Source organism: Brachycentrus maculatus, unplaced genomic scaffold (genome assembly GCF_059751285.1).
Source record: "Brachycentrus maculatus isolate JH-2025_06_01 unplaced genomic scaffold, ASM5975128v1 h1tg000101l, whole genome shotgun sequence".
Classification (NCBI taxonomy): Eukaryota; Metazoa; Arthropoda; class Insecta; order Trichoptera; family Brachycentridae; genus Brachycentrus; species Brachycentrus maculatus.
This window is the reverse complement of record NW_028280855.1, coordinates 231,696-250,411: the sequence shown is the minus strand read 5'-3', so window position 1 is coordinate 250,411 and position 18,716 is coordinate 231,696. Positions and strand designations below refer to the sequence as shown.

Genomic DNA, 18,716 nt, shown 5'->3' with positions numbered 1-18,716 from the left:
TTAGGCGTGCGGTGGTTTGAATTTGTGAGGAATGAAGAGATACGGCGTAGGACGCAGCAAATCTTGGTCACAACTGTTGTCAAGAAAAGGCGATTCAGTTAGCTAGGTCATGTACTCGCATGCCTCCCGAAAGCCGCCATCAACCTTGCCTCTTTTACAAGGCATCAGGTTCGCGCCGCCCAGGAGGACCACTGCTGAAAATTTGTCGGCAGTGAATTGAAAAATGCAAACCAACAAAACTACAGTGGAACCTCTCATAACGAGTTTAATTTGTTCCAGCATATTACTCATTAAGCGAAACATTTTTTCCCTTACAAATCAATGTATAATACGATAATGCGTTCCAGGCCGAAAGAAAATTAAATTTTTTATATGATTTTTTAACGATTTATCAAATAAAATTACTTGTAAATTGTTAATAAGTGTAATCACTTGGAATATAATACAGATAAATATATGAATTTATGTCAAACAATTAATCCCTTTTAACTAGAAAACTGTGTTTAGACATTTGTTTTTGCCGACGCTTGAAAGTTTGGCGAAAATGTGTCACAGCATTATCATGGAATAAATTTGTAACACGAATAGCCACCTCCTTATTAAGGTGATGCTTCTTAATATACGATGCAACAGTTTCCCATGCTTTCAGCATTTCTCTTATTGTGCTAGAAGATTGTTGCTCCGCTACTTTTTCTTAAACCACTAACAAACTCTCCTCCATAATTTCTTGCTCTGAAACACGATGAAACTACATACGCTCTTCAGTGGTCAGCTCTTGGCTGTACTCTTTCACAAGCTCTTCAATATCGTTGCTATCCACCTCGAGTCCCATGATATTGGCTAATGACACAATCTCATTGACTGTAGACTTCACAGTTACTGTTTCAAATCACATTTGACTACGTGAATGTCGTGAAAAGGAACTTCTCCTTCCTCTGTTACTCGTTATGCGAAACATCGCTCGCTAAGGGAGCAATTTTTATTTTTTTTTGCTATTTGTGCGAGTTATGAGGGGTGCTCGTTTTGAGAGGTTCCACTGTTTATTCCAGTGTGTATGATATGCTTTATGCATAGAATAAAAGGTTTTATCTATGCATAAAGCACATTCTTTTTTCTATGGCTGATCTGTCAAATTATGTGTCATCCAGTTATCTGTAATCGGGACGCTAACAGTCTTTCATTCCCGTTTCTAAATAATGTATGATTGGTAAATTGCTTAAATAATAACCGAAATGGATTTAAACAGGGTCCCCAATGATCAAAAACTGTATTTGTGCAGGTTTTACTTTAGGGGTAAGTGTAAATGAATCGATAATGCGCGCTCCAATAGTCCATTTCTCGTTTTTGTCGATTTGTCATTATGTTCCGCGATTATTTGTTGTTTTTATTATTCGCAGTTGGGTTTCTACTCCTTCCTTTCGTGTGGGCGGTAAATGCGTGTTGGTTCTTCTCAGAGGGGTTCCGGAAACCGCCATACGATGAACAAAAACAGATAAAACAATGTAAGAACTTTCACCTCCATTTCTACATTTATCATTTTAACAAATTCTACATAAGAAAAGATTTTTTAACGACATTTTGAGTGTGTCCAAACACTTGTTCACAAATCTGAATTATCTCCAATTAAAGGAGTTATTTTTTCATATTATTTTTTTACATCTCATCTAGTAGTATGTTTTCTAGGGTTGGAAGGATTGATAAAGACATAGAAAGGAGAGTGAATGCTGGGAACAGAGTGAATGGTGCACTAAAATCAGTTTTAGCAAATAAAAATCTATCAGCGGAAGCTAAACTGGCAGTACACAATGGAGTTCTGGTTCCAACCCTTATGTATGGAAGTGAAGCATGGAGTTGGCAAAAGAAGGATGAAAGCAGACTGAATGTAGTCGAAATGCGATCCCTCAGACGAATGTGTGGCAAAACGATGTTTGATAGATGTTCGAATGATGAAATAAGGAAAGAATGTAAGGCTGAGATAAGCATTATCGATAAAATTAAGAAAGGTGTGTTGAGATGGTTTGGACATGTGGAGCGTATGAGTGAAGAAAGAACGGTTAAACAAATTTATGAGGCGAATGTAGTTGGAAAAAGAAGCAGAGGACGACCGAGGAAAACTTGGCACAATCAGGTATGTCAAATACTTGAAAGCGGCCGGGTCAGGAGTCGTAATAATCGTCGGGTATGTATGAGGAGATGCATGAATGTAGAAGAGGCAAAGAATGTTTGCAAATACAGAGTGGTGTGGCGTTCGATTCTCTCTGCCTACCCCTGCGGGGAAGCGGCGTGATGGTTAGTTAGTTAGTTAGTTATCTCATCAAAGATGAAGAAGAATATGGAAGTCTGGGCATTTACGGGGCTGGCGACCGTCAAAGGCTGGTTTAAGTGAACACTTTACACGCGTGTAACAGTCGCCAATTCTACCCATTATTGACAACCACACTACTCAAATTCTTCTAAAGTATGCACATAGATATAAGAACACATAAGTAAATTCATTACCTGAGTAAAATCAAGAATTAAAATCATACACCTAACTTAATAACTTCACTGCTAACTTAGAATCATTGAAATGCATAAACTCATGGCTCTAGCGACATAGCGAGTGTTTTTGCCTAGAATTTTCACTCATGAATTACATGAAATTATAGTAACTTTAATCATAAAGAGTAAATCCACTCACAACGAACACGACGAACTGTCAAACATACAACTGCTTAGTTATAGTGCTCCTAGTTTTTTGTGTTTAAAAATAATATAATCGAAGTTTTGTGAACCAAATGTTATCGTAGTTTATTAATTATATAGTTTTGCATTAAAACTATCGTTTTCTGTGCCCTTTATTTATAAAACTAGAGTCCTTTTAAACATTTCAAGTTATAAATCATTTTTTTGTAACAATAATATTTTTTTTTTTTTTTTTATAATTTTTTTATATATTTTTTTTGTTCTTTATATTTAAAGTCTTTTACTTTAAAACTTATTAAATATGGAGGCAGGTGAAAAACCTCCAGATCCCCCAGATCCTAGATTTGAAGATTACTCCAATGTGGGTTCGCCCATTATTCACCCAACGGTGAGGTATAAGCGAAACCTTAAGGCAGATTCTTTTGAAGAAGGTCCTCCACCGTCAAAGCAGGTAAGTATGAACACTCATTCGAGAGATGAAACAATGAAAAATTTGTATACAGAAAAGGATGTCGGTCCTTTTATTGTTTATATTCAAAAAATTGCAGAAAATTCCTCCATCAATAGCTTAGAGGTAGGAAAACTCCTTTTTAATAATAAAATACAGGAAATCATACCTCGAGGTGGTATACGGGCTATTGGCCGCAATAGGATTGCCATAGAACTTAATTCATTCGAGGCTGCAAATAGTTTTGCAGAGAAACAAGGTATTCTCAATCAAAATAATTACAAGGCATACATCCCATATCATATGGTGTCACGCATGGGTTTGGTTAGGGGCATTCCGACAGAATGGTCCCATGAGGACATTCTGGAGAATGTGACCCTCCCAGATAATTGCGGTAGAATTATCAAATCTCGCCGTCTCTCTCGGAAAGTAACATCTCCAGACTCTTCTAATCATACATGGGTACCGACCCAAACAGTCGTGCTTACGTTTCAAGGACAAATTCTCCCTAAAAAAATTTTCTTTTGTTACTCCGCTGTAGAGGTGGAATTTTATATGTTTCCCACAATGCAATGTTTTCAATGCTGTAGATTTGGTCATTCGAAACCAGTATGCCGTTCCCAGCCTCGGTGCTACAAATGTGGATCCAACCACCTAGGAGAGTCATGTTCCGCTTCCTTAGAAAACGCCAGCTGTATACACTGTTCTGGCAACCATTTTTCTACCAATCGTAATTGCCCAGAGTTTATACGCCAAAATTTGATTAAGAAAAATATGTCAGAATTAAATATTTCCTATTTTGAAGCTTCTAAACAGACGTTTAGTAAGGGGAAATCCTATGCGGATAGCTTAAAATCCTCAAATAAACATCCTTCTCAAAACATTTCAAAATCCTCTTTAGATGGTGAAGCTACACTCAATTCACTACCCGCCACAATTACCGCTCCCCAAAAAAATCGTGCCAAATTTACATACAAAACTCCCAGAGCTCCTCTTATTCCCGGCTACGACCGATCCAACCATAACTCCCTTCTCATCCATCCCAATGGCTCGGTAAATTACCAATCACCCGATGGATGTGCTATCAATCAAAGCTCTTCTCCAGCCATCAACTCAAACTCTGCTGAAAGTTTATCACAGAGTCTCGCCTTCTCTAATGAATCTTTCTCTAAATCCATTCTAACCATATTACTTGATCTCTTACTCTCCCAAAAATCCTTACCGTCCAACGTTGCTATTATTATTCCTGTCCTTCAAGCTTTCATACAAAATGGCCCAAATCACTTCAATTAATTCTCTTTCGATTCTCCAATGGAACTGTCGTAGCGCAGTATCCAACAGAGATGACATCAATCTTTTAATCCGCTCTCACAAAATTGATATTGCGACCCTATCTGAAACCTGGTTCTCTCCGGGTTCAGTTATCTCATTCCCTGGCTATTCTTGTGTCAGAGACGACCGCCTTGACGGAAGGGGCGGTGTAGCTATCTTAATAAAAAATAATTTAATTTTCGATTTGATTCCACTTCCATCACATCCCAGAATGCAAATATTAGCCATAAAAATTCTAGATTTATCAATTGTTTCCGTTTACTCAGCTCCCAGAAACGTATTTAAGCAATCATACTGGAGATCTATCGTGAGTTGTCTCTCCCCAAATTTCTACATTTTGGGAGACCTTAATGCTCATTCTACGTCCTGGGGCTGTACGTCGTCCGACACTGCAGGAAGGGCCATCGTTGATTTCATGGAGGAATCAAACTTATGTATATTGAACAATGGTGATCCAACGCGTATTGCTCCGGCTAATCATAGCCAAAACGCCTTGGACATCTCAATCTGTTCCTGCAACCTGGCAAGCTTGTCCTCTTGGAATCTATTGAGTGACCCTTTCTCCAGTGATCATTTCCCTATCATCATCAAAATGATTAATTCCTCAAATCACAGTCGTCATAAACCCAAGAGATCTAACTATTTGATCGGTAGGGCTGACTGGAAAATCTTTGAAGATTCATTGAATGCTAAGTCCAAGTCCCTGTCGATCGATGGTGACAATAACAACCCCAACACAATAGCTAACAAAATCCACGAGTTGATAATCGAGGTGGCCAACGTTGCTATCCCCATATCTAAAAAGGTTTTGCACAAGTACTCCCCTCCTTGGTGGGATAAGGAATGCACGGAAATGGTTAAAAATAGAGCATCCAGTATAAGAAAGTATAAAAGAAATATAACTTCTGACAACTTTTTGGAGGTTAGACACGTACAGGCCCTAACTAAAAAATTTCTTAGAAAAAAAAAAAGACAGGGTTGGCAAAATCTCTGTAACTCTTTGTCTCCCGAAACCCCGCTCGGGGATGTCTGGGATTCAATAAGAAGATTCAGAGGATCATACTCTCCGAAGGTGAACACTTCCAAATGTACATCCTGGATAGAGGATTTTGTTGGGAAACTTGCTCCATCTTACGTTCCCAGTATTTCCGAACTCCCTAGAGAACCCCCAATCCTTCCAGGCGCTGACTACCTAACATCTCCGTTTTCACTCGATGAATTATCGATGGCAATCCAATCTTCTGGAGATTCTTCTCCGGGCCATGACATGATTCCCTATTCCTTTTTCAAACACTTTCCTAAACCATTTATGATCCTAATCCTAAAAATGTATAATCTCATTTTAAAATCTTGCACAATCCCAGACTCCTGGAAAAGACAAATCATAGTCCCGATCCCCAAACCTGGTAAGGATATATCCCTTGGAACTTCATACAGGCCAATTGCCCTCTCATGTTGTTTTCTCAAAATTCTGGAACGCATGGTAAAGACTAGGCTCGAGTGGTTTGTAGAGAGAAATAACCTCCTACCGCACTGGCAATTTGGTTTTCGAAAAAATAAATCCTGCATCGACAACCTAAGTGTACTAGTTACTGATATCCATGTTTCACGGTCCTGTAAAACCGACTTAATCGCCTGCTTCTTGGACGCAAGTAGTGCTTATGATAATGTCCTTCTCCCATTACTGCTGGAAAGAATGAATGCCCTCGGGATCTCCAGTGGTGTTGGCTGCCTGATATTTAATATGATGTGCAATAGAGATATTGCCATAGATACTCCAAAAGGATCCGTGATTAGAACGGTGTACAAAGGTCTGCCACAGGGATCGGTATTGAGTCCACTGTTATTTAACATCTACACTCAGGATCTTCAAACACATATTCCCCCTGAAATCTCCATTTTGCAGTATGCGGATGACTTCGTGCTGTATACATCAGACAAATCCACACCTCGCGCTTCGAGTGTATTGAATAGGGCACTGGAACCCGTCGGGGCATGGTTCGAGGAAAGTAATTTGGAATTGGCTCCGTCCAAAAGCCAAATAGTAGTATTTTCTAGAAAGCGTAACATCCCCGAGTTAAATATAAAATTGAGGAAAATTCGGATTCCTGTGAAGGACAATGTAAAATTTTTGGGCGTCACATTGAATAATAAGCTGTCATGGAACAAACACATTGAAAACATTGTGGCTAAGTGTGAAAAGAATATTAACATCCTACGGGCAGTTTCAAGAGTGTGGTGGGGTGCCCACCCGACTACAATGAACATGCTTTACTGCGCTCTTGTCCGAAGTCATATTGATTATGCGTGCTTTATAATGGACCCTCTTCCAAAGTATCTGCAATCTAAATTAGATAGGATACAATATAAATGCCTCAGATTAATTTTGGGAGCAATGAAATCATCTCCTGTGATTGCCTTACAAGCGGAGTGTGTTGATATGCCGTACTCTTTGAGGAAAAAACTATTATCCAACAAATTCATCCTCAATAGGACTAACGATAGTAATCATCCAATTTTTCCGAGGCTTCAACTTCTTCATGCTTTTTTTCAATCAACCTCCAACAAAAATACTGACAGTCCTCCTATTCTCTGTAGATCCTGGCATCACATTGTAAACACCATGTCATGTCCTCTTGAAGCCACTCTTCCGTTATATAACATTTCATATGAAGCTGCTATTTATAAACCTGATGTATTTCTTTCTATTGGAATAGATAAGACCTCGTTGGTTCTTAATGCCTCTTATGTTAAACGATTATTCATACAAAAGTTGGAAGAACTTTGGCCTAACCACGTTGCAGTATATACTGATGGCTCAAAAAGTGCCGTAGGAGCGTGTGGTGCTGCATTATATATTCCTTCCCTTAATATAGAAGAGCAATTCCAATTACCTCGTGAAGCATCCATATTTACAGCGGAATGTGTGGCCCTTAGAGAGGCTCTGAGAATAATTATTAAACAATCCTTGTCACCGACAGTAATTTTTACTGATTCTCTCAGCGTTGTGAACCTTTTATCTTCAAATAATAATCACTCTGTCCTTAAGAATAATCATATTCTTTGTGATATAAAAAGAATGTTATATATGGTTAATGTTGAAAATAAAATTGTCTCGATAGTTTGGATTCCATCTCATATAGGAATTACAGGTAATGAGAGGGTGGACTCCATGGCCAAGGAAGCCCGGGACTGTGGCGTGGTTCCCAGTCTATTCACCCTTCCCATTCCTGACTACCTTAGTGGGCTCAAAGCTGGTGCAAGCGAGGAATGGAATGAAATGTTCTCCATAACATCCACTGGATCCTATTACAAGTCAATCCAACCCGTGATACCCAAATCCCCTTGGTTCCGCAAAGTTAGGATTCCCAAGCTGAATGTGTCCCTTCTGTGTAGGCTGAGGATCGGACACACAGTACTTGCATCCCACCTCAAAAGGATTAATATTCTAACTTGTTCGTTGTGCGCGTGTGGACAGGAGGATGAGACTGCTGACCACGTATTTTTCGACTGCCCCTTACTCCCTAACCTCGAGTTCATTCAGGACATTCGGTCTGAGGGTTTGTCCTTCCCGCTGAATGTCCAACACCTATTGTCAATGAACTCGAAAAATGTTAACGGTGCGATTATTAAACATTTAAAAAAGTATAGCAAAAGCGTGTGACCCCAAAAAAAATCAATAAAAAAAAAAAAAAATTATTTAAGTATATAAAATCACTAGTATGGCAGGTATCACCCAAAATTGGGTGCTTTGCCAAAAATAAACAAAAAAAAAAAAAAAAATCCACTCACAAGTAAGCATAGGCTATGAAACTTATAAAATTGAAGCCTGAGTAGGGACATGATAAGTGGTGCATAAGCCGTAGCTAGACTTCAGACTCACTTGGACGTTAGGTGACTCAAAAAAAAAACTCAAATTCTTCGAAGTTCTAGATATACGAACCAATTTAGATTAATTTAGTGTTAGTCCGCCTCCGTAGTCTAATGGTCACCACGCTCGGCTACCGTACTGAAGGTCCCGGGATCGATTTCCAGGGAGGGGGTCAAATAAATATGAGTGATTTTTTCACTGTTATATTTATTCAATATTACCCTGGACTGGTACCTGAAGCGGAGGGCTGATCACCTTTCCTTCATGTGGTAACAATCAAGATAACACTGCGTTTATATGATGCAGTGCCCTATGCACCATTTGGGTGCAGATAAGGGTTTGAAGAAGTGTTATTTGACTGCAATACATGACTTGAAAATAAGGGTTCATTGGGTAATGGGATATGTAGGTACGTTTAGTTATTTTAATTTTATATTGAATAAATATTAGAGTGAAAAAATCACTTGCCTTCACGTAAGTAATGATTTAGATATAATAATAATATAATAAAACCCTTATCCGCACCCCAATGGTGCATAGGGCACTGCGTCATATAAACGCAGTGTTATCTTGATCGTTTACACATGAAGGAAAGGTGATCAGCCCTCCGCTTCAGGTACCAGTCCAGGGTAATATTGAATAAATATGACAGTGAAAAAATCACTTATATTTATTTGACTCCCCCTGGGAATCGAACCCGGGACCTCCAGAACGGTAGACGAGCGTGCTGACCATTACACTATGGAGGCGGACAATTAAAAATTATGAATGTAATTTATTTTTGATGATCAAATGTCGTATATGATTTCTTTGAAAATTTCAATCGAAAATATTATTTGGTTTAGAAATTGTGTCAATTTTAAGAAAGCGATATATTTTTGCGCTAATCGCGAAAAACACCCGCTGTAGGCTAGAGTCTATTGTTCGAAGCGCCCGACTACAATGTGTTAACAATAAAATACAACTTAGTTCTCAAAAAATCTGTTTTAAACTAACTAACTTACTAACCATCACGCCGCTTCTCCGCAGGGGTAGGCAGAGAGAGTAGAGCGCCACACCACTCTGTCCTTGCAAACATTCTTCGCCTCTTCCACGTTCATGCATCTCCTCATACATACCCGCCGATTGTTACGACTCCTAACCTGACCACTTTCAAGTATTTGGCATACCTGATCGTGCCATGTTTTTCTCGGTCTTCCTCTGCTTTTTTTCCCGCTAACATTCTCCTCATAAATTTGTTTTACCGTTCTTTCCTCACTCATTCGTTCTACATGTCCAAACCATCTCAACACACCTTTCTTAATTTTATCGATAATGCTTATCTCAGCTTTGCATTCCTTCCTTATTTCACTATTCGTACATCTATCATACATCGTTTTGTCGCACATTCTTCTGAGAGATCGCATTTCGACTGCGTTCATTCTACTTTCATCCTTCTTTTGCCAACTCCATGTTTCACATTCATACATTCAAATACATTAGAGTTGGAACCAGGACTCCGTTGTGCACTGTGCAAATCTGTTTTATTTAACAATTAATACATAAATATAATAACTCATTTTGTCACATATTTTCTAGATGTTATCTGGTCGGGTATAGGCGCTGTGGTGTGGGCCGTAGTGATTGCGGCTTGGGTCACCACGTACCAGCTCAACAGGGCATCGTGGGGCAGCGTCGGAGACGACATTAGCTTCATCATCCCGGTCGGAATAGCCTAGACTTCAACATAACCTACAAAATCCCGTCGGATTGTGGTCCCGTGGTTAGTGTCGCGGACTCTCGAGTCAGAGTTTCTCGTTTCGAACCCACTCTACCGCAATTTGATACCTATTTAAATAATGAGCTGCGTAGGCTCACAGAAATAGTATGAGATTGAAGTATTTTTGTATTTTGTATAATGATAAAATCACAAATACTTCTCTGTTTTTTTAAATTAATTAATTAATTAAGTATCATTCAATTTCTGCTTTTCCAAAACTTTTTCAAACTCTCAATATGAACTCTCTCATTTCGCTCACTCCTTTCAAGAACGTCATAAATCAAAATACTTGATTTTTCAGGAGAACGTTTTTAAAGTTTAAAAATATAATACAATGTGTTAAAAATAAATATCAAGCCACTTATTGAACTTTTTACTGTGCAACAGATCTTTTTAGGTTAAACCTGAAGGTTTTTTCCCCATTTGAAAATATTTAATTTATTTAAAAAAATTCATTAAACAAAACCTTTTCTTCAAAATGCAAAAACAACACTTTCTGACCTGTAGCAGGTGAATATTATGTTAAAAAATATGCCTCTTTTGCTGGGATATAGTACATTTTCTGGACATTCCGAAAACATGCACATCTGAAATTCGACGATTTTTGATTTATGACGTTCTTGAAAGGAGTGAGCGATTTGTGAAAATTGTGCAAATTAAAATTTTGTCTATGGAAATGTTTCTTCTTTCTTCCAGTTTTTTCCATGGTTATGTTGACATATTTCTTTTTATGTTTTTACTTGATTGAAAAACATTTGTCAGCTGTATATTAAAGGTACACATTTGAATTTTTTCTCCATTATTTATTGACGGTTATAACAGAATTGATGATTTCATTAATTGATTCGGCAGTCACTTTGTGGTAACATCTATCCATTTTTTATTAAAGTTCTACTTAGTAAATACCACTATTTCTTAAAATCTACTGTGACACGTGTTTCGATGCATTCCGCATCATTTTCAAACACGGTATGTGAAGCTAATTCTAAATTTTAGAGTTGTTTAGGTCGTTGAAGGTTGAAGGCAGTTTGTACATTGGTAAGACTTCCAGAAAATTCAAAACAAGAATCAGGGAACATGAATTATGTTTGAGAAATACATATTCCATATCGAAGGAACATTTCAAATTCCTTTGATATTCATTTCAATGCTGCCATATGCTGAGATTTTTATGCTAAGTTTTAGTTCAAACTTAAACCGTTGTTTGACTTTTGAAATATTGGCAACATGGTTGTCAATCATGGGTCGAATGTTCCACAGTGTATATGGACCAATGATAGGTCGTAATCCCTGTAAATGCCCAGACTTACATATATTAATTCAACAAGATCCCAGCATTTGTGAACAAAGATTTGAACACGTTTAAAATATTGTTTTGAAAGGAGATTTCGTTCAAAAAACATCCCCCTACAAAATGATACATTTACCCTAAAGGATTTTTTATTTTTATTTGAAAGAATGTTTTACTAACTAATTTTATTTGTAATATTTTTATATTTTATATAAAATAAAACATAATAAAAATGTATTGCATTATTCTTGTTTTCTTATCCACTAGATCTGGAATCTACAACAAAGCATATGATGTTAATCTACTAGTAAAATGGATGAAGGTAAGATATAGGACAGTGGTTTTTAACCGGTTAACTGCCAAAAGCGTCTTAGATGCATAATTTTCAGTGAACGGAGCGCCGCTCGTACAAAAATTACGTCTTGAGACGCGCCGTTTTAAATGGGCTTTTAGTAAAGAAAATCAATTATTTAAAATGTACAAATATATTGAACGCATAGTGACATCTAGTGAGAATATCTTTGCATACTTAGAACTGAAACAGAATTTGTTTTTACCACTTTAAAGAGAGCTTTGTCGTCGGAACAACTGATGGCGCTCAGGGTTGTCCAATAATCCCCGAGTTGCCGTCACTGCCGAATCTGATGACAGTGGTTTTAGTGTCGATTCAAATGATTTTTAATTTTTAAATTGTTAAAATCATAGTATATACACACGTATATACTTTTAATGTTAAAGTAACATAAACAATTACTTTTTTATTCTCACCAATAGATGTCTCTAGTGAAGTTTTAGTGATTCATGAACAAGGTTTCTAAATTGGTTCATATATATAGAACATCCAAGAATTTGAGTAGTGTGGTTGTCAATAATGGGTAGAATTGGTGAATGTTACACGTGTGTAAAGTGATCACTCAAACCAGCCTATGACGGTCGTAAGCCCCGTAAATGCCCAGACTTCCATATTCTTCTTCATCTTTGATGAGATATCAAAAAATAATATGAAAATTACTTTTGACATATAATTTAGTTTTCATATTTTCTATGACAAAATTTGTGACAACCCTGCACCATGAACAATTAATTTTATGATTATGGATAAATGACTGCACGACGAGCTCTTTATTTATTTGGTAAGTTTTATAAATAAACGTTATTACACTTTCAATAATGATATGTTTAGAAGGTTTTATTTTTGTTGTAAAATTCGCGGCGTGCTGGGTACCGCTATACGTGTACCTGCCGGCAGTTAAAAGGTTAACCGGTGGTCCGCAAGCTATCAAAACTATGAAAAGCTAAATTTAATGTTGGCTCATTTACTGTGCGATTTGACCTGCAAATATAATGGCTAGATGGCAGCACCCTTGCTAAGTGAAGTTGTATGCGCTCACCTCAACAGCGGGCAAGATAGCTTTGATTCTATATCATCATACTTAGAAGAACTGAAAATATGATGGGGGTTATGTGTAGGAATTTATACAGACAGTGCTCCATCAATGGTAGGTTCGTTGAAAGAAATTGTGAACCTTGGCTTAGCATTTTGGATGACAGTATGAGAGAAGCTGTATCAAATATAATATAATAATAAAACCCTTACCGCACCCCAATGGTGCATAGGGCACTGCTTCATATAAACGCAGTGTTATCTCAATCGTTTTACACATGAAGGAAAGGTGATCAGCCCTCCGCTCCAGGTACCAGTCCAGGGTAATATTGAATAAATATGACAGTGAAAAATCACTTATATTTATTTTACCCCCCTTGGGAATCGAACCCGGGACCTCCAGAACGGTAGCCAAGCGTGCTGACCATTAGACTACGGAGGCGAACAATAATATTTCTAAAATTTGTAAAAGCCGACAAGCTCAGGTGTCACATTGAATCATTTTCGCCTCAAAAAGTTTCATTGGAGTATGTTTTTATGTATTTTTTTAAATTTATTTAACATTTAACTTATCTGTAATAAAATAATCAGCTTTATTTTTAATAAAAGTTATCTTTGTATGTTTTTTTTAATCTTTAGTTTTGTGGTGTGCCGCGAATTTTCATTATGATCAAAAGTGCTCCCTGCCTTCAAAAAGGTTCAGGTCCACTTATATGAAAATCCTATTCGGAGTACGTCTATTGAATATATCCTCTTCTTCTTCTTCACCTTGGTGTAGGCCTTCTGGCGTGTTTTTAAGAGGGATTAGCCTCCTGCGATGTCAATTCCCAGCTGTCAATCCATCTCTTTGGTGGTACAACCTTGGGGTTGGCCATACAGTGCAATGTGGGGGAGTCTGGATGGTTTCATTCTCCTCACATGTGCATAACATTGTCTCCTTCGTTGCCTTCCCCACCTAACGACATCTTCTATCTCGCATATTTCCCGATCCTGGCGTTTCTTATTCTATCTCGAAGACTCTTGCCTGATATGCTTCTTAGTCTTAATTTCTGACACTCTAAGCGCGTTTTTTGTGCCAACGGTGTCCGCTCTACTTTGGATTCCATACGTTATGATGGGTCGGACACATGTTTTGTAAATCTTGATTTTGCTGCCTATCTTCATCTCAGGATTTTTCCATATAGAGTTTTTCAGGCATCCTGAGATGGCTGCAGCCTTGTTCGCTTGCCCCAATCACTTGGCGTCGCAGATACGTTTGACCACACAGGTCCACACCCAGGTATTTAAACTTTTCCACCTGTTCTACTAAGACGCCATCCACAGTTAATGAATACATGATATAATAAAACAAAGAATTGGGTAACATGAAAATAATTTATTGCTGTAAAAATAAAATTATTCTTTTATACAAAACTTAAACTAACAGTTGCCCTTTATAAGAAATAAATCTAAATTTGTGTGCAACAAACTTTAAAAGCTAATTATGCATAAAAATATGAAGAAATTTCAATGAGAATTATTTGTGAAAATAGTTTTTGAAACAGGTTCCCAATTAAAATTTTCTCTATGGAAATGTTTCTTCTTTCTTTCAGCTTTTTCCGTGGTCATGTAACATGTTTTTTTTTTAGAAAGTTTTACTTGATCAAAAAATATTTGACTGTTATATTTAAAGTATAGTTTTGTATTTTTTCTCTTTTATTTAGTGACTGGCCAACAAATCACAACTTTTATTTTGTAACTGGCATGAATATACCTGATCTTTATGCACTTTGCATAGCTGAATTCAAAAACAAAAGTAAAAAAATGTAGCACATCAGATTTTTTAGTTATGGATATTTTTAATTCTGATATTGACTTAGTTTATCTCATTATTTATGTATAAATATATATATAAACATATAATGCTATCGTATTCCATATTAATAAGTTAATATATTTCCACTGTTACTCCATAATTATCAATACTTTTTTTGAATCCCTAAGACCTTAGACTAAAGCATGTCTAGATACCAACCACTATTACGGTTTCAACGTATGGGGTCCATACAAACAGTAATATGACTGTAACAGCACGTGATACAAGCTTGTCACCATATAGACTTTGAATAAGAACGATTAACTTAGTTCAAATCAGTCATCAAAATTTCAGTTACAAAATCATTGTTGGCCAGTGTAATTATTCACCAGAATAGTAAAATGACAAATTTTATTTATGGGAGAATAAAGATATTGTATGAAGGAATTCTAAAATAACAGGTGTGTTATAAAAACTGTAAAATGTCAATAAAATTACCTGTTTTTTGCTAAATTATTGATCGTTTTTGGCGTGGGTATATATATCGGAAACTCTTTTAATGAAGAATTTAAATTTTACAACTAATATATCCTCATAAATATTCTACTTTTATAAACTCAGTTGAACCGTGGAATAAGCCTTCTTAGGGTAGAGACTGACCGGAGCATTTCATCGTGACGTAACATGTTACGATGCGAGGTTTCGTATAGTCAGTACAGCGAGCCGAGCTGCTCGCCGCTCTTTCCGAATGCTCCATCCAAAGTCGAATGCAGTTTTAGGTTAGTACCAAGGTTGCCAATCTGTGGGAAATTCCCCAAACTGCAGGGAATATTTTTTTTTCCTCATCTGGAGTAAGCTGTAATTTATTAAAATCACAGAACCAAGAATCATGTCTTCGTCGTCCGACATTTTAACTACGAATGCAAAGATTCATACAGATTTTGAGTGTGACTACTAATTTAATGCAGATTTCTAGACTGTAATTCAGATTTTTAGGTTTGGCATATGGCAACACTGAGCACCACAAGCAAGCAGTTGTGTTCTGAATGAGCTCTGATCGCGTGAGCGCGATTAGCAGCGTTACAGCATCGCTGACAGAGGTCAGCGATGCTGTAACGTAACACGCTCGCCGCGAGCGATGTTACGACGTTACGTTATGACAAAATGCTCCGGTCAGTTACCACCGTTACAATAAGATATTATTGCTATGCATACTAAAATCGATATAACATTTTAAAAATAAATATTCATACATATTTGATTCGCTTTCATAAGGTAAATCACTAATGTATAGACAATTTATATTAAATATCAAAAAGGAAAAATGCACATTATATTGTTTATGATTCATTCACAATGAAATCTTCAAATTTCAAATTCCCTGAATATTTTTTGCTGAAAATCCTATATTTGAAAACACAAAATTAGTCCGAAATCATCAATTTTGAAAATAGATTATACGTACAACATTTTGAGTATGTCCAAATACTTGTTCACAAAATCTGGATTATCTCCAATTACAGGAGTTATTTTCATATTATTTTTGACATCTCATCAAAGATGAAGAAGAATATGGAAGTCTGGGCATTAACGGGGCTGACGACCGTCATAGGCTGGTTTAAGCGATCACGTTACATACATGTAACATTCACCAATTCTACCCATTATTGACAACCACACTACTCAAATTCTTGGAAGTTCTGTATATATGAACCAATTTAGAAATCTTGTTCTTGAATCACTAGAACTTCACTAGAGACATCTATTTAAGAATTTGAGTAGTGTGGTTGTCAATAATGGGTAGAATTGGTGAATGTTACACGTGTGTAAAGTGATCACTTAAACCAGCCTATGACGGTCGTCAGCCCCGTAAATGCCCAGACTTCCATATTCTTCTTCATCTTTGATGAGATGTCAAAAATAATAGATTATACATATTACATACCACAATATTACATCTAGACTAAAAGAAATGTTGTAACCAGTTTTTTTATCCATTCTATCTGTTCCGTACATAGATGTCTGTTATATCAAGGTTTTATTGTGCTAATGTGCAAAGGCAAATAGCCGTAAGTTAAAAACAGAAGTTTTGAGATAAACGACTTTAAAAATAATGATTTTTTCCAAAACAAATATCAAATTAATACAATTTGCGGCTATTTGGATAATGAATATCTCGGTAAAGGAAAGAGATGGAGCAAAATCTGTGATTGTATATGATAGAGGCCAGTTGTGAGAATGCTTTGAGCCGTGTTACGCCAAACAGCCGCAACTTGAGTTACGGCTAGTTGCCTTTACACATTGGTGAAGTTTAGTTGTAAATGAACATTTAGTCAGCTGATCTGCTAAAAGTATCAGCGAGACAATATTCGGGTTCTTTGTGGACCAAACTAGCAGACATATGAATGTTCACGAGAAAATATTATATTATTTTTGACATCTCATCAAAGATGAAGAAGAATATGGAAGTCTGGGCATTTACGGGGCTGACGACCGTCATAGGCTGGTTTAAGTGATCACTTTACACGCGTGTAACATTCACCAATTCTACCCATTATTGACAACCACACTACTCAAATTCTTGGAAGTTCTATATATATGAACCAATTTAGAAACCTTGTTCTTGAATCACTAGAACTTCACTAGAGACATCTATTGGTGAGATGTTAAGAAGCTTTTTACTAAGCAGAAACTCTTATATTAGTATGTGAGGTCCGAATCCTGGATTATAATCACACACATGAGAAACGCCAGAAAATACCATTTTCATTTTTATTATTTAAGCTTATAATTTGACCGGATAATTTATTTACAACATTTTGAGTGTGTCCAAATACTTGTTCACTTCTACCCATTATTGACAACCACACTACTCAAATTCTTGGAAGTTCTATATATATGAACCAATTTAGAAACCTTGTTCTTGAATCACTAGGTGAAGAGGTATTTGGACACACTCAAAATGTTATAAAAAAAATATTATATTTTTTCATACGTGATAAATTTTTAAGTTTATTTTCAATAACAATATCCAATCACACGCATCGCACCATTTCAAAGTCCACCAAAATTTCCAACCACACTCCGTACATATCACATTGCGCAATTTAACAAGAAAAAAACATTAAAAAGAATTTTGAGACTACTTAGGAAATATTATAGCACAGCTTTAAAATTAACGAAAGTCACCCATCTTATCATTCATCGTTTGCTTTGTGTAATATGTACCACTTTGAAAAACACACTACTTCGTGACTACTGGCCTCAAAATAATCATTCCATCATCAGGTCAAATGTAGACATTTGACAGGCGCCGTGGTGTAGTGGGGTAGACGCTCGACTGCAAAATTGGCATCGGGGGTTTTCGAGTGGTATTTATTACACAAAGTGAAGGATGAATGATAAAGAGAGTGTTATATTACCATACAACAAAGTTAACAATGCTTTTCTAATACAAAATATATTATAACAGGAGTTTCTTATGTGAATCAATCCTCAAAGTTTTTCCATCTCGCTCACACGAGTTCTCACGTTTGAGAATGAGCGAGACAAAAATATTTGATTTTTAATTTAAATTTTACTTGGTAAATATGTACCTGTATATCTTAAAATTTATTGTGACACGTGTTTCGATGCATTCCGCATCATTGTCAAACACTGTTCACAATACAATTAAAGAAATACGTAGTGGTATTTAATAAGTAAAACTTATTAAATACAGTGGTATTTAACCGGATCCACGCGGCTCGCATAACCGTATGTGTTTTCATAAAACATGCCCCATACGCGGCTGACATAACCGTATGTGTTTTTACATTGCTCCAAGTTTCGAACCTCAGTTCAACTTGGAGGGATTTTTTCATGGTGTGGAACTTTGGATAAAATAATACGTCAATCATTGGCCTCATGACATCTGTTGAAATATCTGACTAATAATTTGTAACATCACAAGGATAAATAAAAGAACAGATCCCTGATTTTTCTTGCGGTCGGTAATTAGTCCGCGCCATAATCATGCCCTATATCTGTCTCACTCTCGACGCTACGCATCGCCAGTGGGTAAGAGTGACACACGATGCGTGCTTTGATTTATTTGTTACGATCTTATTTGTTTATATTACGATATATTTCAAGAATAATGTGACACACGT

General features: G+C 36.6%; 2 protein-coding genes across 2 annotated transcripts; both read left to right on the top strand.

The window, feature by feature from the left end:
- The first annotated feature begins 1,128 nt into the window (after nucleotides 1-1,128).
- Nucleotides 1,129-10,862, top strand: pen-2 (presenilin enhancer, gamma-secretase subunit). Its single transcript, XM_088258659.1, has 3 exons — nucleotides 1,129-1,293; nucleotides 1,398-1,502; nucleotides 9,915-10,862. Exons 1-3 carry the CDS (start codon nucleotides 1,233-1,235, stop codon nucleotides 10,052-10,054), a joined length of 306 nt encoding a protein of 101 aa, XP_088114785.1. The 5' UTR covers nucleotides 1,129-1,232; the 3' UTR covers nucleotides 10,055-10,862.
- Nucleotides 2,876-4,560, top strand: LOC148310315 (uncharacterized). The gene has a single exon (XM_088258658.1). The coding sequence runs from the start codon at nucleotides 2,987-2,989 to the stop codon at nucleotides 4,424-4,426; it is 1,440 nt and encodes a 479-aa protein (XP_088114784.1). The 5' UTR covers nucleotides 2,876-2,986; the 3' UTR covers nucleotides 4,427-4,560.
- Nucleotides 10,863-18,716: the final 7,854 nt, after the last annotated feature.

What these genes read in the sequence shown, in the direction of transcription:
- pen-2 (XM_088258659.1), top strand. Translation starts at nt 1,233, where the DNA reads ATGGATTTAAACAGGGTCCCCAATGATCAAAAACTGTATTTGTGCAGG. An exon ending in GTGCAGGTTTTACTTTAGGG is followed by an intron (nt 1,294 to 1,397) that starts GTAAGTGTAAAT and finishes TATTATTCGCAG; the next exon opens with TTGGGTTTCTACTCCTTCCT. An exon ending in ACAAAAACAGATAAAACAAT is followed by an intron (nt 1,503 to 9,914) that starts GTAAGAACTTTC and finishes CATATTTTCTAG; the next exon opens with ATGTTATCTGGTCGGGTATA.
- LOC148310315 (XM_088258658.1), top strand. Translation starts at nt 2,987, where the DNA reads ATGGAGGCAGGTGAAAAACCTCCAGATCCCCCAGATCCTAGATTTGAA.